This window comes from Corvus cornix, chromosome 3, assembly GCF_000738735.6.
Source record: "Corvus cornix cornix isolate S_Up_H32 chromosome 3, ASM73873v5, whole genome shotgun sequence".
Lineage (NCBI taxonomy): Eukaryota > Metazoa > Chordata > Aves > Passeriformes > Corvidae > Corvus > Corvus cornix.
The window spans coordinates 67,039,642-67,064,714 of record NC_047056.1 but is presented as its reverse complement, the minus strand read 5'-3'; the positions used below and the strand labels follow the sequence as shown (position 1 = coordinate 67,064,714).

At 37.5% G+C, this 25,073-nt stretch overlaps 1 protein-coding gene across 2 annotated transcripts; it reads right to left on the bottom strand.

Moving 5' to 3' along the window:
- Positions 1–803: 803 nt before the first annotated feature.
- HDAC2 (histone deacetylase 2) lies at positions 804–24,870 on the bottom strand. Of its 2 annotated transcripts, none has more exons than XM_039569445.1 (14): positions 24,674–24,870; positions 17,299–17,411; positions 16,853–16,970; positions 15,867–15,941; positions 15,432–15,570; positions 13,526–13,667; positions 9,098–9,190; positions 8,891–8,999; positions 7,314–7,454; positions 5,338–5,446; positions 3,158–3,288; positions 2,110–2,265; positions 1,353–1,410; positions 804–1,142 (listed from the first exon to the last, which is right to left on the bottom strand). In XM_039569445.1, the coding sequence occupies exons 1-14, from the start codon at positions 24,723–24,725 to the stop codon at positions 1,112–1,114; spliced, it is 1,467 nt and encodes a 488-aa protein (XP_039425379.1). In that variant the 5' UTR covers positions 24,726–24,870; the 3' UTR covers positions 804–1,111. The 2 variants fall into 2 exon arrangements, with proteins under 2 accessions (XP_039425379.1, XP_010400997.1); XM_010402695.3 differs by lacking the exon at positions 24,674–24,870 and adding an exon at positions 18,308–18,346.
- Between the last annotated feature and the right edge of the window lie 203 nt (positions 24,871–25,073).

The following is a 25,073-nucleotide window of genomic DNA, read 5'->3' as shown; positions in this document are numbered from 1 at the left end:
AGAGAAAGTAGGTTAAAAAAATAGCAAGAAACATTTGTATTTGAAAAAAAGAAAAAAAAGATTGAGTAGCAGTGCAGTTCTGCAAACTTCTGTGTTCACTGCTCTGAAATCTTGATTTCAAAGCCTATGTATTTCATTAAATATCAACCTGTAAGACAATTGTAGACTGAGAAAGAAAAAGGGGAATGGGGGCACTGAGGTCTCTGTTCAATTCAGGCACCAGAACTAACTAATGAATCAACGAAGGAGGCAGGCAGTAAAATCCTTTCTCTGCAAGGGTGAGAAAGTTTTATGTTGCTCAGAGTTAAAATGCATTCTAGTTTTTTTACAAGTTAAATCCAAATTTTCACTTGCTGTCTTGCAAGCTTTGCAATAATCATGTACTGATTTCATGAACAGCAAATGAATCATTTTTTTAGGTAGATTCTGATGGTGGGAAAGGTTCTTGGACAGTACAAGGCATGTGACTGCAGAGTTTTAAACATTAAAATGTGAGTTCATATGATCATGTTATTCCAGAATCCCTTCACCCATTTATTCAGCCTGTTCAAATTTCACATGTATACCCATACATGTTGTTTGCATCTCATGCAGGAATTGCTGGAACATGTGGAGTCAATGAAAGCAACACAGTTCAGCTTGCGTGTTTGCCAGCGGTCCATTTAAACTCACTAGGTACTCATAGATAAGTACAAGTCTGCCAAATTTATATAGAGTTTTTCTTCTTTGTAGTTCAGTGATGGACAAAAGACAACCAAGTACAATTTTTTTTTTTTTTAATAAAGATAAAATTACAAAAAAGGTAAAATCAGCTCAGGAAAGGCGAATTACTTTAATAGATCAGTTTAGACATTTAACATAATAACTCACATCCATTTTTAAATACTATTACATAAAGCATGGTGAAGAAAGGAATTTCTGCCTCATAATTAGAAAACTCACAATACGACTTGCCAAAAAACAGAACAAAGCCATTTGAAAATAAATACAGTCCATGCCAAATAGTACAAAATGAAATCAGCAGTCTCTCTCCATACGAAAACTTTTCTCCTTTTAGGTATTCTTCGACTCTAGTATTATGTTCTGCAACTGATGAGAGGCTATCTTTTGTTCAAGGGTTGCTGAGCTGTTCTGATTTTGCTCTGTACAAAGGCAAAAACAAACTGGTAAGTTGTTTTATTTTTTTTATTAACTGGTTTAGAAATGCAATTTTGAATTTCTAGTCATGATTCTAAAATATTCAGTATTATGAGCAACTGAAAATGATCTCCACAGAACTGAAAAGTATTATACAGTTCTGACTTAACAAACACTCTCCAAAAAGATGACATTATTAATTAATTAGTGTTTACCCTTTGGCGTCTGTCTTTTCACCACTGCTGTCCTTGGCTTTATCCTCCTCCTTGACATCTGAAAAATCACAAGATTTTACATTTACCAAAAGATGGAAAAAAAGCCTTAAAATACTTAAGAAGTAAAGAGCACAACCAAGTTTATTCTTTTGTATGTATTTCTAGCCAGGGGAAACTGGCTTTTAGAAGAAGTCACTAGTTACATATTAAAGTACAATGTTACATGCATCCATCCAAAGGAGCAATCTGGGCACAATGGCAAATGATTCAGAATGCCTCAAGGCAAGGTCTCTTCTTGACTGGCCATAATGACGGCATGCAGTAATGAGACCTGGAGTTCCCCTAAGCTTGAGATGCATCCAGTTCTTAGAAAAATCAAGAGTCCTTGGAATTACACTGTCCCCAGAACCCTATCCGGTTTCTGTTTCAGAGAAAACTAGTTGGCTCACCCCACAAAAGCAAACAGGAACAAAAGTTTTGCCCAACGTGTATTTTTTCATCGCTATTTCATTAAGTCATACAAATCCCTGGCTCTAAGACTTCAAGCTTGTGGGGAAGAAACAATAAACCTTGCCTGAAAACATTTTACTAGTCTGAATAGCTGTATCTTGAGTTTAAAACAGATTATTTGAATATGATGGAAATAAATACATCATCTCAACAACTAATTAACTCTTAACAGATAAAACATCTGTCTCCTGGTGGGACTGATGTTTGCAGTTCTAAAATATAGGACGAAATCACACCACAATCCTACCTGCTTTTTTGTCCTCAGTCTCTTTTTTGTCTTCCTCTATCCTGGCTTTCTTTGCTCCTTTCTTATGATCTGCAACATTTCGTCGTCCACCCTCCCCTTCATCTTCAGAATCTGAAAATTCTTCATCACAGGCTATGCGTTTATCAGATGCTCGAACTAGGATTCAGATTTAAGATATTAATTAATCAAAAAGTCCAACTACAATAGCCCTAATAAAAAAAGAACTATCAAATTAAGAATGAGTAGTAATATACTATAATCATTTAATGCTGATAAACTAAATTACAGTTAAAAACACTTATCTTTCAAGATATTCTGGGATGCACATAATAACTTCCAAAGAATAGCTTTGCAGAAACACAGGGGGAGAGTGGGAATATTTTAACCATGTATCAAGTAAAACATCAAATACTGAAAACTAAATCACAGGAGAAAAAAGAATGGTTTCAACAGTTCAGAAAATGGATAGTGCACTAATAAGAGGTTATGGAATTATTCTAATCACCATCAAAAAAGACTAAAGGTAGCAGGGAAACTCTTGGCTATAGCTGAAGAACACCTCAAAGCTCATGGAAGGGTTATGGTTATAAAGTTAAGGGTAATGTCACAAGTATAGAAAATCTCTGCCTCATAACAAAAAAGCAAATAAAAGACATTTTTTTTCCCCTTAAACACTGTATCTCACTTTACCTCAAAGGGAAACATAGTTTCTGTCTTTTGTTAGTCACCAAAAAAGTAAAGCTCCTTTGGTTAAAATTCATTAAGTCTTCTGAAGTATCTATTATAGATTTGAAACAGCCAGGCTGATCCATAAGATGCAAAACCACATGCTGTTCCAGCACTTCATTAGACCCTTTAAGAGGCTCAAATGTGCACATAGATGCCACCTTAAAAACATCAATTTTACTTCTGGCAGACCAGAAGTAAAATTTATTCAGGAAACAAAAGTGCCAGTCTTCTAATACTGCACACTATTACAACTAAGGTTGTGAACAATGAAATCCAATACTACTATGGACATGTTCTATCATGAAAAGGTATTTCTTACTAGAAATGCGTTTGTCTGGATCCTCTCCATCCTCATCTCCACTGTCTTCATGAACAGCATCTTCAGGAATGGCCTGCATCTGTACACCAGGTGCGTGAGGTAACATGCGCAAGTTCTCAAATAAGCGTTGCCTGCGAGTAACAGACAACAAAAGTTATTACTACAGAGAAGTAGCATTTCCTTGGATTTTTTATGAAGTTCTGAACTCTGCATACAAAGTTAACCTGGCTTTGCTTTAGAGTCAGTTTCATTTTTCAATTAAAAAAAATAGCATGCCAAGTTCAGGAAGTTTTCCCTCCCTATGAGATCATTAGTATCCACAGTGTACTTGAACATCATTTTCTTTGTACTTTACAAATACTTATTTCAATCAACTTCAATCTTCAATTCCCCACAGGATCAGCACAAGTACTGCCCACTTGGGCCAAACTGGTGTCAGTACTGCTCTGTTTATAATAAGCTAGATTATCAAGTTAGATAATACACTATTCTCCAGTTCCGTAGAAAGTCAGACACTTAAAAGCATGAAGACTTCCCAACTGTGTGCAGCAATGACAAAAGTAATTCATCTGGGTAAGTTTCCTTATTGGCTATTTCAGCCAACAGAAGAACAGAGACAAGTTCTGTCCTGTCTAAGCAACCTGATGCGGTGGATGACACACTTCAAAGCACCATATGCCGGAAAAGGAAAGGATACCGGGCTTCTTTTGGGACTCAAAACTATCATTCCAAAGTGTAAGTAGAAAGGCAGGCTTGGCAAGCATCAAATATTAGCATTTGCAACAATTATCTTAGCATACTTCTGCACAGTTTGAAGGGCTAAAGGGCAACTGGTGCTTTTTTGGAATCCTTAAGAGTCTATGCCTCTGTCTAAATCACATGACCTGGCAAAGTAGTTATGCCATGCCAGGGAGCTCCCTAAAGCCAGGTGTCAGTGAAAACACACAATGAACTGAAGGAGGATTCTCCAAAATGATGGGTCATTGATCTTGTGGGTGCCAGTATAAGAATGTGAGATTGTTTTCTATTGACAGAGAGCAATCTGTACCTGGATTGCAGCAGCGAGTTTTGCAGCCTACTTGCACCACAAAAGCTCAACAATATATATATAACATACAGCAAGCAGCCTGCCAGACCACCAGCTGGAGAACTACATTACTACTGAAAAATCTTGCACAATTACATTACCAAAAAATAAGTGGGCTTTTTCTCCCACTGCACATTATTAAAAACTAGACTCCTTAAATTTAATTGTGATTGATACAGTTGTGCTATGAACACCCATCACAGTCTATATACCAATCACTTAAAAATTAGTATTTTAACAGCTTTGGTGAATTTTGCAATTTGACAGTTTTAAAGGTTATAGCAGTAGTGGCAAACTTATACATGCAATTTCACATCTTTATTCAGCTATTTTTAGTAACCAAAAGAATTCCTGTGTACCGTTAACAGCCTGTTAACAGTTCAAGCTAACCAATTACCTCCTACCAGTTCAGCAGAGAATTGATTGTGTATGCATTACTTTACCCCTGAAGTAAAGTATTTGTTTCCAATCAAAATGTCAAGATGCGAGGAGGAATAGACTAAGTATCAAGAGTAGCACAGCCTAAAAACACACAATCACCATAGCTTGTCAGTGAGCACTGCTCAAACCTTGTGGATTTGCCAAATCACAGCCACTCAATTGCCTGCACACGTATCACTGTCTTTCCACAGTTTTGGATGTTCAAGCTCATGTATGATTTTTTATTTTTGCAGCTGACAGCTACAAAGAATGACATTCCCAGTCCATGTTTAGACACAGAGCTGAGAATTAGAAATCCTAATCGTCATGGCACACCAGCTTCTTTCCTGGCAGGATAAACTTTCTGCAAAATTAGAATGGGAATCCAAGTAAAACAGTCATCTTTTCAGATGCTGGAAAAAGTAAAAATCCAAGCTGGGTCATAAATCTTCATAGTTATAGTCATGGGACTTCATAAGCATGCATTCCGTTGGAGGAAGAGACTTCCAAAAAACCCCTCTTCTGACAGAAATGAAAACATGTCAAATCTATTCTAGTACTTATTTTTAATGCACAGAGAAAGGTATACAGTTTTCAAAACTGCCAACAATTAAACCTCTGGAGAAACATGATCCACATGACCCACTTGAGAAATAAGATAATCACTACTTACTTGATCTTCTCCATATATTCTGGTGTATTCTGATTAGTCATATTTGAAGGACTAATATGAAGCTTGAAGTCTGGTCCAAAATACTCAAAGTAGTCATTGTATGGCAACTCTATAAACCAAAAGCCAAGACAACTTTGTTAACCAAAAAAGATTTTAAACATTTTAAATACATCAGTAGATTTGACAGGATTTTAGTTAGAGAATAGTCAAACCTTAAGCATTCAAGCAAGCAATACTTATTCATTATCTGGGCTGTTCAGTGGTTTTCCTCTAAACTATTCAATAAATGAACTTAAATCTGCTGGCAAAATACAAAGAGAAAGATCTACTGCAATTACACACTGAACAACACAGTAACAAATTTGAAAAATAATTTAAAAATATGCTTCTTCAGGAAAGAGAAGATCAACTGATGATCTCTTGTAGCTGTTTTCAAAGTTAGTCCAGTTTAAAAGGTTTAAGCAGGCATTCAAAATATTCCTTCAGGATAAGTTTTAATACTTGTTACTAGGCTGAAAACCACAGCTAGTTCAATATCCTTGGTAGGTGCTGGACATTGATTCAATGGTGCTGACTGGTTCAGTCTGTCTGTTTCCCTCCTTACCCCACTTTTTACATTTTCACAGGAAATGGTCCCCTAACTAGAACACTAAACCACCAAAATGAAGCTGATGAACAATACATTGCCAGGACAACAGCAGTATTTTACATTGAATATGACTGTATCTTTCCAGATAAATTAAGAGAAATATAAAAAAAAATCCACAGAACCTTTAAGAAATAAGACACTGAAATCCATTTTTAATTGTGCCCTTTGTCTTTCTTCATTTATGATTATTAAAGGATAAGTGATCTAGATAGGTGAACAGAAGGCAGACAGGAAGATGTTGCTACTGCAACATTTAGACATACATCGATATTTCTCAGAACAGATTGAAGATGACAGGGACACAAAAAGTTGAGAGGAATATAAAAAAAAATAAAAAAAACCTTTATATGTATATGTATATATGTAATCCATTGAAAGAGGCATGCTAATAGAAAAAAAAAAAGTCCCAAGAAACTGCTACTGTGTCTTCAAAAGCTTTGGCTGACAAAGAATATATGTTGACATGCAAAATGGAAAATATATATCTTGAAAGGCACATTCTAAATGTGTTTTCTCACTGACAGCAGGATTCTGCTGAAGTCAGATGGAAACACTGAATCCACCAAGAAATACATGAATAGCAAAAGGTTATCAGCAAAGCTGCGGTTCAAGGTGCAAACTGCCAGTGGCTCGTGTGCAACAAATCAGTCCAAACAGCAATTTTATATAAATGGCATTCCAAAAATATATCCAGGAGCATATTTGGCCAGAAGTAAAAGGAGTCCAGGATCTTTAGGGATCTTCCTCAGAAAAATTATTTCAGTACTCAACTATTCAAAAGCAGTCTAGTATTGTTTTTTCTGGTTTTAAATTTTAATATAGCTTGTATAGCCAAAATGGAGTGAAATGGAAGAGAAGTCAATATACTTTCACAGCTACTTTTGTCAGATAAAATGAAGAAACAGTAGTTTTGCTATGTAAAGTGGACACTTGCATAGTCAATAATTTCTTATGTACACCATGCCTGTGTTGTACAACTTACAGATCGACACTGCCACAATCAAACTGCAGTATATATTCTATCATAATGATGACATTCATATTAGAAATAATTACAAGTAAGGTTCCATAAGTTCTACCTTTTGAATTTTCAAAAAGTGATTCAGTCATTTAAAGCTTTTGCTAAGGCATAAAAAAAGGCCTAAATACTTACACTTATTTAGTACATAAGATACTGAAAATTTACTGGCTAAATCCTAGCAATAATTTTCTTCATAGTATAGTCTAAATTGATGCATTACAGCTATCTATACAAATTCCTGCTGTTTACTTAAAATCTCCCATGATTATTTCTTAATAAAATATTAGTTTTAATATTAATATTTACCATTAGGAATTTCACAATCTAAGGCAACAGCAGTTTCATATGTCCAGCATCGAGCAACATTACGAATTGTGTAGCCTCCTCCTCCCAGCATCAGCAATGGCAAGTTAAAAGTCTTTACAACTTCCACACATTTAGCATGACCTGTCAAACAAAAAGAGTTGACAATATAAGCAAAATATCTATTAAACAGAATATATAACAAACTATTTAATCAGACATATGCAGTCACACTTAACAAATAAGAACTGAATTGATTCAAACAGAACTGTCTCCCCCTAGAGCTAAGCACAACCTCACAGGAAGTCAAGACCTATAGATTAGAAATTTACAAAACACAACGAACATCATCCACCCCAGTCTTCAGAGACTTTGCATGATGGTCTATTGCTGTTGTTCTGAAATGATCTTAGAATGTTTAGTGTTTTGTCTCTTCATAACTGATGTCATACACAGTGACAAATTTAGGGACAATTTCTCAGTAAAATGCAATGGGGGAAGAAGGGAGAACAAAATCAGTACTCGGTCCTTTCTACTTCTAAATTTGAACCTGTATTAGAGGTTGCTAAGTCTTGCTTACAGAGTGAACTGGTGCCAAGACAGTACACACTCCAGGGAGATACAGCATACTGAAAGGCATCTGTAGGAGGCAGCAGCTCTCTTGGTTTCCAAGATATGTAAGATGGAAAAAAATCTGAGCTGTATGGGCAACTGAAGTAGCTTTGCCACCTGGTGCAAATCAAGAAAAGAACCCTGAAATACTGCAGACCCAACAGATACTATACTGCATTTTGTTGCCTACAAAGCTCTAATTGTTGCATTAAAAAAAACCAAACACAAAACCAAGAAAATCCAGAAAACTAATGATTCAAACAGCCTGGATTGAAGACTTAGCAAAAGTTCGCTATACATTTAATATTTTACCATTTAAATAAATAATAATAAAATAATAATAATAGCAACAGTAGCAGTTATGCTGTTTGCTAAATTAACATCCCAAACTAGAGAATCACAAATTCAGGTAGCAACTTAAGTAATACTGAAATTAATTAATTCTATGAAAATTAATAAAAATTAGTGTTAACATATGGCTCAGTATAACAAACACCGCTATAAATTTAACAATGCAGTGAGTATTCTCATTTCAATAATACCTATTTTACACCCAACAAGGTGTTTGATGTTTAACATCTGTAGTCCTATTAAGTGGACTGCTAACTAGGTTTTATTTTCCCATCATGGTAAGTGTTGCAGACGTCTGTTGTCCTGTCATTCCAGGACACTGCTTTAAAGCTGCAGAAAGCCTGTACATAGAAGAAAGGGAATCACTTGAGTGGCTAGGAAACACATGGAAAACCAAGCTTCTTAACTTTTTTAGATGGACAGAAAGAAAGAGGCAACTTCTGGGTTTCTTTTGGCCATCCCTGTATAGCAAAGAAAGATGTGATTAATCATAGTAATGAACAAAATCTTTGTGACTCCAGTCCTCATCATGCAAGTGTCTTGAAAAACAGTATGAAGGGTAGAGGTTTCTAATAAGTAATAAGTTACAGACAACAAACAGATACTTTTCTGTTTACCTTTAACAGTAAGATTAAAGCATCCCAGCCTGTCCCCAGACAGTGAATCTGCTCCACATTGCAATACCACAGCACTGGGCTGGTACATCTCCATTACTTTGGATATAATCTATAATCAATATAAAACAGCAAGTCATTAATTGACATAATGAAAATATGAAACTAGTAGTTTCCAGAGAGCTTAAAAACAAGAAACAAAGCACTCACTGGTTTGAATATCTGTCCATACGATTCATCATCTATACCATCCCTCATTGGAAAGTTGACAGCATAGTATTTTCCTTTTCCAGCACCAATGTCCTACAAGCAAAGATGAAAAATGTTTTAATACAAACACAGAAGCACATAGGATGGTATCATGAAAAAAAGTCTACACAAGTCTGCTGAGCTATTCTGTACCATTATACATATCTGTGAGGAATAAGAGGCAGAATTTACTTGATTCCTGTTCTCCCATAAAATCATTTTAGAGTGTAGAATTGTACACCAAGATGAAAACAGCAGTAAGTACACTCAATTTTTTAATTCAAAGATGTAAGACAAAAAGACAAATCATAACCAATCAGTTTAGTCTGGCAAAAATAGCCAAGCAAAAAAAAAAAAAGTATGAAAATCAAGAAGAGCAAGGTGATATGCATGTTTTCACTGTTGCATAGAAGATTTGAACTTGAAAAGGTTTTCAAAACCACATTATTTCCCTAAACATAGGATGAGGAAGTAGTTGCAGCAAAAGGGAGAGAAGAAAAATCCAAGGGGGGCCAATTACAGGTGCCCTTGAAGAAACTGAGACTTTTTAAATGTACAAAAAAACCCCCAACAAACTTGCAAGTTATTCTCAGTTCCATCAAGCGTCAAGACAGGAACTGTAGTAGTCTATCTTACCAGCTTTCCTAGACAACCTATGTATTAAGACAAAAAGTTTGTTGCAAAAAAAAAAGTGTATGTATATATATATATATATAAAGTGAATACACCCTGAATGCAACCACTCCTATTTTGATGATCACCATAAAACCTAAAGATCTCTGCTTGACACACATTCCCATTTCTTCCCTTTATTTCATCACTAACACAGATAGAAAGCAATGCAGTTCAGTGGAGCAGACGGTGAGAATTAATCTGTCCAGTATGGCTGTAAACTATTATCAAACAGCAGCACTGCAGAAAGAGCACACACTTGGTCCAACATCCTAGAAAAACTACGAGTCATAAGTAGCATAACCCAGCAACACCAATACTAAAACTTCTCAACGCTACCTATTGAAAGGCATTGACTTTTTCCTCTTCCTGAACGAAGCCTCCTTAGCAGGGAATGCATCAGTAATGTGTTACTTCCAGTAACTAACCTTTACTGGGGGCGTGAGGGGGAATGGAGGGAGATGGGGAGGGGGCCAAATGGCCCAGTGAAGCATAGACACAATGTTAACAGTTTTTTTGCCCACAGCACATTATTAACATTTCATAGTATTGCAGGATGAGTGACACTGAAGACCCCTACTGAACTCAACTGGCTGATTTGAAGTACAAGTTATCCAGAATTTCCCAGAATGAATCATCCAGGCTTTCAGATGCTGAATTTTCTGAGGTGATCACAGAATCACAGAAGGGTCAGTACTGGAAGAAGGGACCTCTGGAGACCATCTAGTCCAACCCCCTGATAAAGCAGACTGCACAGGATCACATTCAGGTGGGCTTTCAGTATATCCAGAGGAGACTTGACAACCTCGCTGAGTGCTTGTCACCCTCAAAGTAGTTTTTCCTCATATTCAGATGGAACTTCTTGCGTTTCAGTTTGTGCCCATTGCTCCTTATTCATCAGGCCCTATTCTTTTGACACCCACCCTTGAGATATTTGTAAGCACTGATGAGGTCCACTCTGTGTCTTTTCCCCAGGATAAATAGGGCCAACTCCATTAACCTTTACTTGTAAGAGAGATGCTCCAGTTCCCTCATCATCTTTGTTACCCTCCACTGGACTCACTCCAGTAGCTTCATGTCTCTCTTGTACTGGGGAGCCCAGAACCGGACACAGCACTCCAGATTTGGCTTTACCAGAACTGAGTAGAAGAGCAGGAGCACCTCCCTAAACCCGTTGGCAATGCCCTTTCTAATGCACCCCAGGATACTATCGGCCTTCTTGACCACAAGGGCACAGCTAGCTCATGGTTAACTTGCCCACCAGGACCCCTAGGTCTTTCTCACAGAGCTGCTTTCCAGCAGGTCGACACCTAACCTATACTGCTTCAAGAGGTCATTCCTCTCCTTGTCTTGCTTTACAGATTAAAAAGAAAAACAAAAAAACCCCATCAAATTTATCTTATCCTAAAACACAGCAAAGTCAAATGTTCACACAATTTCCACCTAAACAGAGTAATTGCTTGAGCTACTCAAGCAACTTTTTTGGAACTGATGCTTGCATTAGATATAAAACCTAAAGAAACAATACAGCATTCCGGTAGCCTCCCATTCACCAACAGATCAAGCTGCCTCAAAGAACCTGAGCCACTATAGGGAACTATGGTCTCAATTTGGGTGTATAAATGACGAAATTTATGCTATCATCTAAAATATGTAGAAGGTCAAACAACTTATTGAGGACACTGGAAGCCTAGACTGAACAATACATTCAGTAGAAAATGGATGAATGCTGCTAAACTAGAAAACCTCAGATCAGCTGTACTGATGGAGCTGCCATCACATCATCATTTGACACATAATTTGTTCCTGCATCAAATAAATGTAACCTGATCAGCAAACTAGATCAACTAACTAAAGAATTACAGAAACAAGCTGTAACACAGCCCACTGACAAGAACAAAGGGAAGATTTGGCTGTTGAAATTGGAAAAATACCCATCAATGGCAGATCAAGTTAGGCAGAAGGAAGCAGCACAATACTGGCCTCCAGAAGGAACACTGACTTTTCAGAGAATTAGATCTTCGTTTAGTTCAATTAGCTTTGCAATCTCTGGAGACAGGAAAAATCTCTATGGGGATGCAATAATTGCAATAAAGCCTGCTAAAGTCTGTATGCAGATAATGCTCATTTCAAAATCCTAACTAGCAGCTCAGAAAAAAAGTTGCCATGCCTGAGATACTGTTTGTCCCTGACACTGATAAAAAAAAATAAATCCCAAAAACCATAAAATATTCTTCTATTTATTTCAACTGTGCTATCTTTTAGTTCTTTGTTCTGGGTGTGGTGAGGTGAAGAGTCCACAAACTTCTCTGTCAACGGGAAGTGCTGCTTCTAAAAGGCCAAGATATCTAACCCTTTCAAAAAAAAAAAAAAAACCAAGAAAAATATTCTAGCCAAATTCAGCAACAACAGCTCGTCATGATAAACATCCTGGTCTGAGCTGCTTTTAGTTTGAAGCACCACTACCACCTTGTGGCCAGTCAAGTTAAATCACACAGATAAAAACTAATCTGATTTCTTCCTAAATCAACTTAGAACACAGTTTAACAGAATCTAACCACCATAATAACATTCAGCTCCAACAACCACGCTGAAATGAATGCTTTGCACCTCACTGCTCAACTTTCACTTACTCGTGTGCCCTCTGGGTATCATCAGTAGACTGGGAAACATGCTTTTCAGGAGTATTAGCCTGAACACAAATACTTGTATCTCATGAATCAATTTAAACATATTAGAAAAGCAGTGAACTTTTTCCCAGCACCGCATTTTTGTAGGCCACGTTGTTAGAAGTGTTTACTATTTTTTAAAAAAGTTTCTAACTGTATGCACAGACTAATGAGCAAAGTTGCTAACACCAGAGGAATGACAAATCCTGGGAGTGTCTCTGATAAAAGAGGTTTCATTTATGAGTTTGAAGCTAGGAATACATTAATCCTAATACTTGTAATACTCTTTCGAGCTGTGAAGTGGAACAATTTCCTGTTCTAACAGACAAGAGTCTAACATGAGGAATGACTAACTTAAAATTAATATGAAGGGCCAGGAAACTTGGTTTCTATTCTCAGCTTTGCCAGAGGTTCCACAACAGCTTTAGTGATAATTCCTCATGGGCAAATGCTCCCTGCCTCAGGTCAGCTGTAATGCTCAGTACATAATTGCCTATGGGGCAGGCTGAAGTTCTTAGGCAGTGAGCATCATGAGAACTCAAAATACACTTCATGACATAAGAAATATTCCAAAAATGAGTCAACTATTACTAGGCAAATAGAACACAGTAAATTCAAATTGTAACTTAAGCTTTGTGACTGTTAAAGGGTGATCTGCAAACAGCTACTTTTCACCGTAAGTGCAGAATTGAAATGTACAGATAATTATAAATATACCATACTGTCTTCTTAGAGCCATCTCCAAAATCTGCGTGAATTAAACTAATTATATTTGAACAAAGATTTCAGCCTATTTATCCAGAAGTGAAGGTGTTAATTTCATGTAGAAGTGAATAATTTAGCTCCCCACTATCCTGTATTATTTTTTCCTAAGATTCCTCAACTAATCTATCACTCCAGGCTAATATTTTTTATGAAAACTTACTGTTGTATACCACTATCGGACATAGTACAATATTGGACTTGTAGCCTAGTGCAAAAACAGTATCTACAAGGAAGACAGTAAGAGGGAATTTATCACCTAATGAAATTTCATGTCCAACCTTACCCTAAGGTCCCCTGTGCCTGGAAAATATTCACCATACTTATGGAATGATACTGTCATGACACGATCTGTAGTATAAAACGCTTCTTCAACACCATCACCATGATGGATATCAATATCAATATACAACACTCTTTGGTGATACCTAGAAAGAACACATAATAAATTATCATTATATGTTATATTCATAATATACTGATAGCAAACAAGAAAAACACTAACAAAAAACCCCCCAAACACACACTAAAATTCAAGATTGTGATCACTGCGATGACTTTGGTTGATGTGACCATATGCTCTTAGAATTCTCAGTACACTTTGAATAACATTAATAAATTTATCTTCATCAAAGTAAGTAATTTATTTAGTATTTACCCCAAACTGTCTCACTCTGTAGAAGCTATACCTCGTGCTTCTGCTCACATCACTTTGTTGTTCACATCTTCTAAATTCACCCCTTTCATTCACCGCAAGGCCTTCCTTTCTGCCTTCTCAGTAATTACCAACATGGTCTGTGTTCCATTAGTTTGCAAAAAATAAATAACTTATTTTCCATGACTTTTCTTTTTCACCTCTCCAGCTTGTAAAGAAAGGTACATTGTTGGTTTCAAATGTATTGCAATTTACATTTGCATAAATTTATTACACTACTGTTTATAATCTTCTTAAATACTGCAAATTTCAGGACAGTTTGAGATGGATAAAGAAACCAGTGATTTGAAGTCTTAGAGCACTAGAAACAGTAAGTATCCCTTAAATTTTATGTTTTCCCATAAAGAACAAAGTCCGTCATCGAAGACGCACTTTCGTCATGCTTTACGGAGTACTGAGAGTGTAAGCAGCCATAATTTCAGGGACAGTTTCTCAGTTACACAACCCATAACAATTTGCAAGACTCCTTCCTTCACACGCACGTTAAGCTAAAAACTTCAAGATTGGACCACAGAAAGTCATGTGTCGTAGACTACAGAGACAGCTCCTGAATATACAGTGCACATTAAAATGAGCGTCTTAATATGTTAATACCGACTATTCCTAGTGTCTTTAGAAACATTTTCTATCTCTAGACTTCCAGATTACAGCTACTTCCCTCGTTCCTCACCAGCAAAATCAGCTGACCCCTCATAAGAGTCAAATACCTAGAATATTTTTTCTAATAAATGAGATTAATGTGCTGTTCGTAGGGATACAGTCCTCTGAAGCAGTAAAAGCAACACTCAGGACTTGAAATTTTAGTGAAGCATTACTGTTTGAAGTTAATTATATGATCACTTTTTCATTACTCCTCATTTTTTATTTTACAGACACAGCAGCACAGCTGTTATTTCATCATTTATTAAAACCAGCCACATTAACTCCTGTAATAATCCAAGGAAGCTCAGTGCATGATCTTCCCTGAATATTCCTGTTTGGTTCAGTAACAAGTCAAATGATAGGAAACAAGAAGGCATATAGTGAAACCAAATGGGTGTAAGCTTATGAGTAAAATGACTGCCCTAAGGGGTCAGGGTAGCGATCATTCTAGCCCACTGTTCTGTCCCCATGCATAGCAAAGGGAGACATTACAGAAATATTTACAGAAAGCAAGTAAGCCTGTCCATTTTCTGAAGTCTGCCACTCTAGTCCTTCCCCACCATCTAGAATTACAGCCTACAGCGTTTTACGGGCTGCATTGTTGCTTGGATCTATCTCCTATTAGTTATCTTTTCAGCTTGCCTGTAGTTTAGTTTGAAGGTCTTGCTGAAGCCAAACTAGGTAGAGTTTGGAGCTTTCTTAATTGAAACTGTAAAAGTTCAACATGGGCTATGAAAACTCACTGAAATAGTAACTACAATCCATATTTTCAAACATTTAAATACTTAAATTTGACACTTTCTGTAATTTTAACTTGTGCCTGTCACAAACTTACTTAAGTAACTCAAGGATGGCAAGCACGATATCATTGACATAACAGAAACCAGATGCCTCCGATTTCTTGGCATGGTGGAGTCCTCCAGCCCAATTGACAGCCATGTCTGTTTGCTGTCTGTTCAATTTTACTGCCCCAGCTGTAAAAAGACACACAGAAGAATGAAAGCAAATGGAGTCAGAAATTTCTGATGGCCTTTAAATCTGTTACATGAAATCATATTTTATTTTTTAAATAAGCTGATTTAGAACAGATCTCTTACCAATACTGAGATACTTTATACATCTCATAGTCTGTAACTGATATATGATTATTTTTTAAAATATATAAAAAACCCTTACATTTACTTCATTTTTAAATGCACTATCAAAATTTTAAGTTGCTGATACAAACCTACTAAAGCTATAAAATAGTTGGCAAACAACATATACTTACCAACAGAGCCTCCAGTTGACAGCTGACAAAACTCAAACAGGCCATCAAATACAGGACAATCTTCTCCAACATTAACTGTATAAGAAACATATTATTTTTTAAAAATACCATTCCAACAGCATCTATACACACATGAATAACACTTACAGATGCATAGTTCATTCAGCATTTTAACTACTTATTCCTCATCTTATTTGTCAGGCTAATTTAAACACTGAAAACAACATAGAGTCCTAATAGTATAAGATAATTCCAACCTAATCTTTTTTTTCTTTTCTTTTTTTAATTCTTTTTAGTTTTCATTGGAAGATTTGTCTCCTCATTTGAAGAAGTTCAATCATTTCTAGATTTTTGAAGAACTGCTGATTAACATAGGTCATGTTAAGAAATGTAGAATTACTTAGAAAAATAATTTGCTGACAATAAGGCATCATAAAGTGGTTACAATACTGCCTTTAAAATTGATATAATAGCTGTAAAACTGCATTCCTAACAGTACTTTGAGCTTATACCTAAAATTAAAGGAATAAATTAATAATAGAAAGGGTGAACAGTGAATGATGTACAAGTTTTACTATCTCCCTCCAAAAAGAATGAGCGAATTCTTTTCTTGACTTAAATGCATTTTCACACATTGGTTTTTACTTATCTAGTATTCAAAAAAGCCATTTTTTTACAAAGATTTCAAGGCACTTTCACAAACACTTCACAATCTGCGCACTAAAGCCTTATTATTAGCAGCAGTATTTCACATCTAGAATACACCCTGCGAAAGAAAAGGCAAAAATCCTTACTTATGCATGAAGAACACTTTTGTCAAGATGACTGCTTTTAATGGAGAAGTCCAAAATAGTGTAGCTAAAGGCAGGCACATGCTACTCTTGTTACAGTACTTCTCTAACCTCTGTATTGGTGAATTCAGAGCTTCAAACAATGCTAGCCATCAAAGCATGTACACATAGACTTAGGCTGACGTTGGCACTTACATCTCTGCATTTGCTTGCTGTACTCAGACATATTGTCAGGCCTTATTGATCGGAGAAATTTGATGTATTCATCACTATGGTACTTGGTCATTTCCTCAGCAGTTGCTTTGTGGGGTCGCTGATAACAAGAACAAGTTAAAGAAATAATCAAAGTGCTTTGCAAAATCCGCTAACAATGTGTTAAAACAGACAACTTGAAAGAAATCCCACCTACTTTGAAGGGAAAATAGCGAAAGGAAAGCAATAGTGGTGTTTCACATAAAGCAAGGGCTACTCTGTTGTGATATACAACTGCATTAAATACTGCTTCAGTTCTAAGTAAAAGACACTGTTTAAGTATTCCCTGTTTTCACTTCCACCTCTCTTCATATATTTGTGTGACAATACTTGAAACCCTTAAAAATAACTTAAAATGCTTCAGTGGATATTCTATTACCTATACTTACATAAATTTCCATTTTTCTGTATAAGCCATAGTTTAGCAGCAAGTTGTGAGTCATTCGGATCCTGTGAGGTTTCATTGGATGCCCTTGTCCATAGTAATAGTTTCCAATATCACCTGTCAGTAATACACAAAAGAATAGCTATTCATATTACAAAACAAGTTTCATTGCCACTTAATCATTCTCAGAAGATGAGTTAACAGGTATGATTTCAGAAAACAAACAAACCCCACAAAGGGAGTACTGCCTACTTCAAAAAGAATACAAGGGAAACAAGCTGTTGTATGTCAGAAACAGAGGGGAAAAAAAAGAAGTCAAATCTTTTACTACAAGCAGACAGTAGTGGGAGAGCTAAGATAATTATAAGACATGGTTTCAAATCAAGAGTGAAATTCTGGCCCAACAATGGGCCAGAACTGAACAATAAAATGGGAAACAACTGGAATTAAGAGGAGACACTGCTGATGACATTGCCACATAGTATCACAACAGAGGCTGTAGTAAAACCTACCATTTTGCATGAGTTTACTTTACCATCCTCAGCCTGCCCTTAACTACTAACCCTAACTGTTACATCCAGAAGTTAGCTCCAGATCCATTGTGGCAACTACATGCACAAACACTCCCCAGACACCTGCTGCTGGAAATTCACAGTAGTTTAACAAGAGCCTTATAATCCAGATTAGCCTCTGTTAAATTAGAGACCAACTAGGCACACGATTAAGATAACAAATTTGACACTCATTTCCAAGGAAGGAACAGCTGCTATCATGGGCTAGTAGTAAATTTTCTGCTGAGCTCAGTTATTGACAGAACACACACAACCCCACTTTAAGCACTGACATTCCCGACATATGAACTATTTTACACAACTGTTTCTGGAAACATAAACAAGCCTAAAAGTTATGTTCAGTTGTCAATGGCTTTCAGCTGGAAATTTCTATAACAACTCTTCATAATAGCACCTCTTTTCTTTTTGACCCAATTTCCCGATAGGATTACTGAACTTTACCTTCTTGAACTTTTTACTTTTCTTTCACATCCTTCAACATGCTCTGCCTTGTCCACTGGGAACAAAAGAAACACTATTTTCACAATGTCATACTATTTTGTAAATTTTATCAGTCAGAGGTAAGAAGCAGCACCACTACAAAAGAGCTTTAGTTTCACCTCTTCAACATGAGCTTCATGGAGGAAGGGTAAATGTCAGCTTGCAGTAGCATCACCAACTACCAAGAAAAACAAGTATTACAGTAAGATTAAAAGTTTCAAAGCATTCTAAAATCCTTCAAGCTTTCAGTTTTCAAAGAGACAGGAGAGTAAAGACACTTAAGAAAACAGATATAACCTAATGTAACATAAGAAGATGTTTAGAAAAACTACCCTTCCAAACCTAGCTCTTAGCCATCCCATAACAATAGAAATACCAAGTTTTAACATTAAGTTAAGAATTTTGAAGAGTTTGGACCTTCTAACTTGGGTACTTAAGTGGAAAAACAGCACTTTTTTTTCAGTTACTTATTGCAAGCCTACAGGTTTGGTCACATTCAGGTCAAGAGCAAAAGGTATTAAGAGTATAAACAAACTCCTTCCTTCCAGCAAAAACATTTTCAAGCACTTTACAAAAGAATACCTTATATATTTGATGGTTAGGAAAAAATCTATCATAGCTCTTTGAAACTAATGCCTAGAAGATGAAAACCAACCATTTACTAGCTCTACTTTACATTTTGAAGTTACTGTTAAGTCCCAGATTTTAAAAAATCTTCTAGCTAGTAAGAGCTTTAAACTTTGAGATTTTTAAGAAAATAATGACTATAAATAATGTGTTATTATTGAGGAAACTTCATTACAAATGCATTTGTGGCTTAAAAAATGGGTGTTTTTACCAGGTCATTTCAATTTTAACTACTTCGGCTTCTGTAGTCATCACTGACATTTTATTCAGAATGCTGACATATGGGGAAGCAGACAGTTAAGAATTATTTTATGTCTTATGTAAAATGTAAAGTCTATTATTTTTCCCATATGAAATAGAGAAAAAATAAAATTAACATTTCCTAAATACACTTGTAACATATTCTTCAACACACTGCAATTAATCAACCAAACAAATTTTAACTTATGCATATTCTATATACCATACACTGCAGCATAGTTATATAAATAAATGAAGCATATTTCTTAGCTTTCTTTTTTTTTTTTTTACCAGAGAAGAGAATTTTAAAAGAATTGGCACACTGGTAAATTTCATGGGGGTTTATCTGTCAAGTAGAAGATCTGTAGATGAGTATCTGGCATAAGAATATTGATCCTTCTGTATTAGAGGCCAGCAGTACTGACTAACAAGAGATATCAATATAATACACTTTAGCAACAGGCAAAAGAATACCATTTATATTTTTCAGGTCTTAGCATCACCCACAAAAAAATGGTTTTGGCACTATCCTCATAAAAGAAATTCTTGAAGCATATGGTCAAAAAGTCCATTAAGTTTCAAGGTATTTGTGATGCCTGTGTAGGTCGGGGTGAGGAAGGAAAAGAGGAAAGATACTCTTTCTTCATTAGCACCTTGATTTTCAACCAACATCACAAAGGGGACCCATCACGGAGACATCATACTGTGATGGAGGCAAAGTTGTCAAAAGTCTTTCCTCCTTTACCTAGTGAAGAAGGTGGTGCACTTCCTAGTACAAACACTTCATCCACTGATCCTGAAGTTTTTGTATCTCTTTTTCATATGTTACAGACTTACTGGAGTGCTTTGGGAAGAAAAGCAAGGTGTATCAAGAGCTAGTATGTGTGAGGATAGGACACCTCACTCACTGATGGAGCTAAAAACCTCTGCACAAACCTCTGTCAGACTAACTGACTAAAAGATGTGTATAGATGAGAAATAGGTACAGTGAGGCCAAGCTCACAATACTATTACTGCAGATAGCATGTGTACTTGACTCTATACTAACTAATAAAAACGTAAATTCTTACTAATATAAAAGTAAAAATCATACAGAAATGTTAGGAGCACATTTATATCACTTACCAGTGTGGGAGCACATGGAAAGCACAAAAAAAGAGAATGTAACTGAAGGAGGAAGAGGAGGGAAAAAATGCAAAGTAGTATGTGTAGAAAGTTTGCAAATCTATTAATCTTTCACAGTGAGGCTTCAAAAACTGAAATTTACTGTTTTATACCAGTAAAAATGTCAGCTAAATGGCTCCCATTAAGAAGTAGCAACATATAATCTCTGAAATGTCGAGTCCTTAATTAAAAAGGGACAAGCCAAGTGCCCATTTAATGCTAGTAGGAGTTTACTGTCCCGCACTGTTCATTATGTGATACAGATGTGATACAGAAGACCTACCTGACAACTGTTACATACTCTGTCATGTTCTGGGTTCAAATATATATATATGTATATATAAAAAATTTCTTCTTAATTCATATAAGTTATATGCCAAAATGATGAGAACTACCAAATAAAATTAAACCCATGATTCCTTTGATGAGCCTAAGTTTTAGACACCCACTTCTCTGAGACTTTAGCAAGGCCTATAGATAATATTCTAATGCACAGAAAAACACAAGAGGCTACATCCCCTAAAGGAACTTTAATTCTGCTCAAAACCCCACGACTAACAAAAGCTATGTTCCCAAAAAAGTATTAGTCTCTCTAGTTACTATGACATACAGAAAAATAACACCATTAAATTTACCTATTACAAAACAGTCTTAAGCGACTGAATAAAGAGACAAGAGATGACATCTACACTTGGTTTTTGATACTTTGTAACTTGTAAATTACATTACTTTATAACTTTGAACAGATAAACTGTTATGTACATGGACCACATCCCTGCTTATTTAAAGTATAGTTACCATGAAATGATGAGGTGTTTCAGAACTGCACTATGTGAAGAAACCTAATTGCTACAATAGAAACCACATGAAAAAAATATATCTTAATAGTAGTAGTTACATTGAATTGGCTTCAGCGATACTAAGGAGTGAACTCATGTAAAGTTGAATGTAAAAGAAAAGATCATCAATGGCTGATGAGTCCAATAAACAGCTATTCAAACAGGCCTAAAATTACTACACTAGTTTCTGAAGGATTGGGCATTTTGTTCTGGTTTTAAAATTATGCAGACAGCAGAAGAGTTGCAAAGATCTGACTTTTGAGCCCTGAGCAGAGGCTGGACACCATCATCATGTTTGGAAGGCACTGCACAAAGTACTGATGAATTTCCAGAAAACACTTCAGTTTAAGTTCATTTTATCTGCAGATGTAAGCTTTAATTAGAAGTACTACTTAAACAATGGCCGACTATAGTAACACACTGCCCTACGAAAACAGTTTTAGTCTCGTCTTTATGGATGGAACCAACCACACTCTGATGCAGATCTCTCAAATTTTTCATTAAGGTAGAGCCTTTTGAACACTCACACTAAATTATGCACAAACAGCAATATAAACAATACTGCTAGTGCACTGGCATGGCACAAATACACGAATTCACTGTAACCATGCTGGTGGCTGTGCGATTCTCTAGAACTGTGCTTGGCTGTACAGGAGCACAGAGCTGGAAAGACCATCGGGCCTGTTCTCATTGCTGTGGGCAACTCTACAACACCTTGGAAGAGCTAAACTACCTGAGCCACAATGTTGCAAAACCATGACAACAACCTGAAGATATATGGTAAGAGACTAAAATAAAAGCTACGACATCCTTCCACATCTAGCATGGTTCCAAACAGTGTTGAGGAGCACACTTTGCTAAGCTAAGGCCATACATGTATTAAGACTAGAAGTATTTATGAAAAATATTTCAAATAAGATCACGGAAGTATTTTAATTCGTATTTTAATTAGTTCCCATAGTATACTGGTTTAAATTTAAATGAAATTCCTGACCTGAGCATGATTGCAAGCAATGATGATTCTGCAAACTGGATGTGGTTGACTGTCTATTACAAGCAAACTCAAGGTAATGAAATTCAGCTTTGTTTACTCAAAGTTTAGTAGTTCCAAGTACAGTATGAAGGCTATTAAAACTGTTGATTTCCAAAAAAATCTTAATAATACACTCTGAGAAAGTGATAGGCTAATTCAAAAAAATCAGCCTTAAATGACAATTACACCAAGTTTCACAGAAAGCATGGGGAAGTTTATTGCATGAGGAAGTTTATTGCATCTCAGAAGATAAGTGTAGATGCTTCTAAAACTATTCAAGACTTTTTAGTCTATAACTTTCAAGAAACAAAGTATAAGTATGTGTGGAGAGCCAATTATGACCTCAAAAAGGGGTAATTTACTTCAGACATGACATCCTTTTAGAGATACACCATTGCCTCAGTAGTTTTTTGTTTTAGGTTATTTAAGACTTCAAACACTCCCTTTGCTGTGATTCAAAGGCTTTGCTTGTACAACAGTTACAAAATATTCAGAATTACCAGATGAACCACACAGTAGCATCAGGATATTTATTTTAGGTATTAACTTTAAAATTTCTTCTAATAACTCTATTTCCAAAAGACATGTAAAATAAGTGTTGGATTTGGCAATAAAAATAAATGAGACATCAAAAATATTCCAAAATGTTTCTGTCACATGTACAACATTTATTTTAAGGCACAACAGATACTATTTTCTCTACATTATTAACTTCATTTATCCTAGTCTACATACGAGCTACAACTGCTTTAAGTCATTATCCTGCCACCTCCAAACTTGTACCTCTTTCGGTTTCTCCCCTCTCTTCAAAAGTATAGCTTTTTTGCTGTTAAGGGAATCGAATACTAGCATCAAGTACCAAAATCCAGTAATCACAGAAAAAACAATATATCAACATCTAGTAAACTGCAGCCACTTGGCTTTATTTAAAAAAAAAAAAAAAGACAAAAAAAAAAAACAACAAAAGAAAAAAGAGAAAAAAAGCAAAATGATTTAAAAAAAACCCCCAAATATTTGCAGTGAGAAAGCTTCTAAACTATCACTGCTGTCTTTCTTTCAACAAGGCGAAAAGTGATTCCTCTTCCCTAGGAAAACTAAGATCCTAGCCTCACCAAAAGTATCCCTAACAGGGGCCTCCTTTCCCCTTTAGGCTGAACAAAGAACCAGTGCTAGCAACAAAGAGAAGGGGGCGGCAACCACCACTCTGCCTCCTTTAGTGTGGTTAAAAAAAAAGCCAAGACAGGCCCCACAAGATCTGCAATTTACAAAGAATGGCAGGGTTGCTACAGCAACACACCCTTTGATATCTTGAGTGAGTTTAGCCACTCATCTTCACTTCCAAAATGGTGAAAACACCAAAGGACTACAGCTGAACATCCTCAACCTCTGTTTCCTGGCTACTACCAAGACCAGCGTCAGATGCAACCGTACAAGATTGTTACAATAGGAGGCAATTTAATCAAATCTCTTAACTAATCTGTCTATCGAGCTCACTTCCCAGTACAAAAAGGGCTAAACAAACTCAAGCTCAAGAAGAAAACGAAAACTTCTTGGTGCTGTGGCCAGAGAAAACGGCAATCAAATTGCTGAAAATATGTCAAACCAAGCACAGGCTCCACATACTTTTTCGCCATGACACAACGCAGATCACAAGCCCCTGTGTCCCCACGAGGCAAGTGTGCAAGCTCAGAGGGCCTGCATGCAACTCAAATTTCACTATTATTAAACACCCACGCACACAACTTTCCGCGTTTTGCAGGAAGGGAGGCTCATGGGAGCCAGACCTCTGCTCTGATCCGTGCTCCGTTTGGGGAATGGGGGAGGAGGGGGCAGAGTCCCCCTTTTCCTCCGTACCCCAGACCTCGGTACGAAAGCTCGAGGCAGGGAAAGGCCTCAGCTCAACAATCACCAGGTGCCGGAGGTACACATGGCCTGGACTTTCTTTGCAGGGGAGGAGCCAGACACAGCAGTGACTCCAACGCCTCCGTGCTCAGCGGATGGAGGGGAGTGTCTCAACTTTTTTTTCTTCTTTTTTCTTTTTTTTTTTTTGGGGGGGGGGGGGGAGGAATGTGGGTGGTGAGTATGTTGGGGGGAAACAATAGACACAGCACTTACTGCCGGGCCCGGCAGGCCAGGCAGCTCCCCGACCCGCACCTCGCCCAACTCCACCGCCCCCGGCCCCGGCGCCGCTGCCCCACGCCCGCCGGCCCGCGGGGGTCAGCAGAGCCGACGGCGGGAGCGGGGCGCGGCGGCGGAGCCCCCCGGCCGCCATGGGGCCGGGCCGGGCCGGGCCGGGGGAAGCTCGTCCCTCGGGGCAAGGGGTGGCTGTGCCGGCGGGGGCCGGGGACGCAGCCCGCCCCGAGCGGCCATTAGAAGGGCGCCCCCCCGCTCTTGCACGCGCGCTCCCGCGCCGGCCCTGCTCACCGTCGTAATAGTAGCAGACTTTCTTCTTGCCGCCGCCCTGACTGTACGCCATAGGGCTGCCGCGCCGGGGCCGTGGGCAGGGAGCGGGAAACCGAGGAGAGCGCGGAGCCGGCTCGGAGGGTGGGAAGGAGGGGCGGGAGAGCGGGAACTCGCGACGCCGGGACCGCCAGCAGCGGGAGCGGGCCGGACCCTCGGCTGCGGGAGGGGCAGCTAGCGGGACGCGCCCAATTCTCCGCCGACGGAGGGAAGGGGAGGGAAAGAAGGAAGCGGCGAGGACGCACGCGAACGGACGTAGGCTCCCGCCTGCTTCTCTGTGCCGACTTCATTTAGTTGCACACACAATCCAGGGAAGAAGCCAGCGGGGATTCTTAATAAGCGAATTATTGGAGAAGGCTCTTTT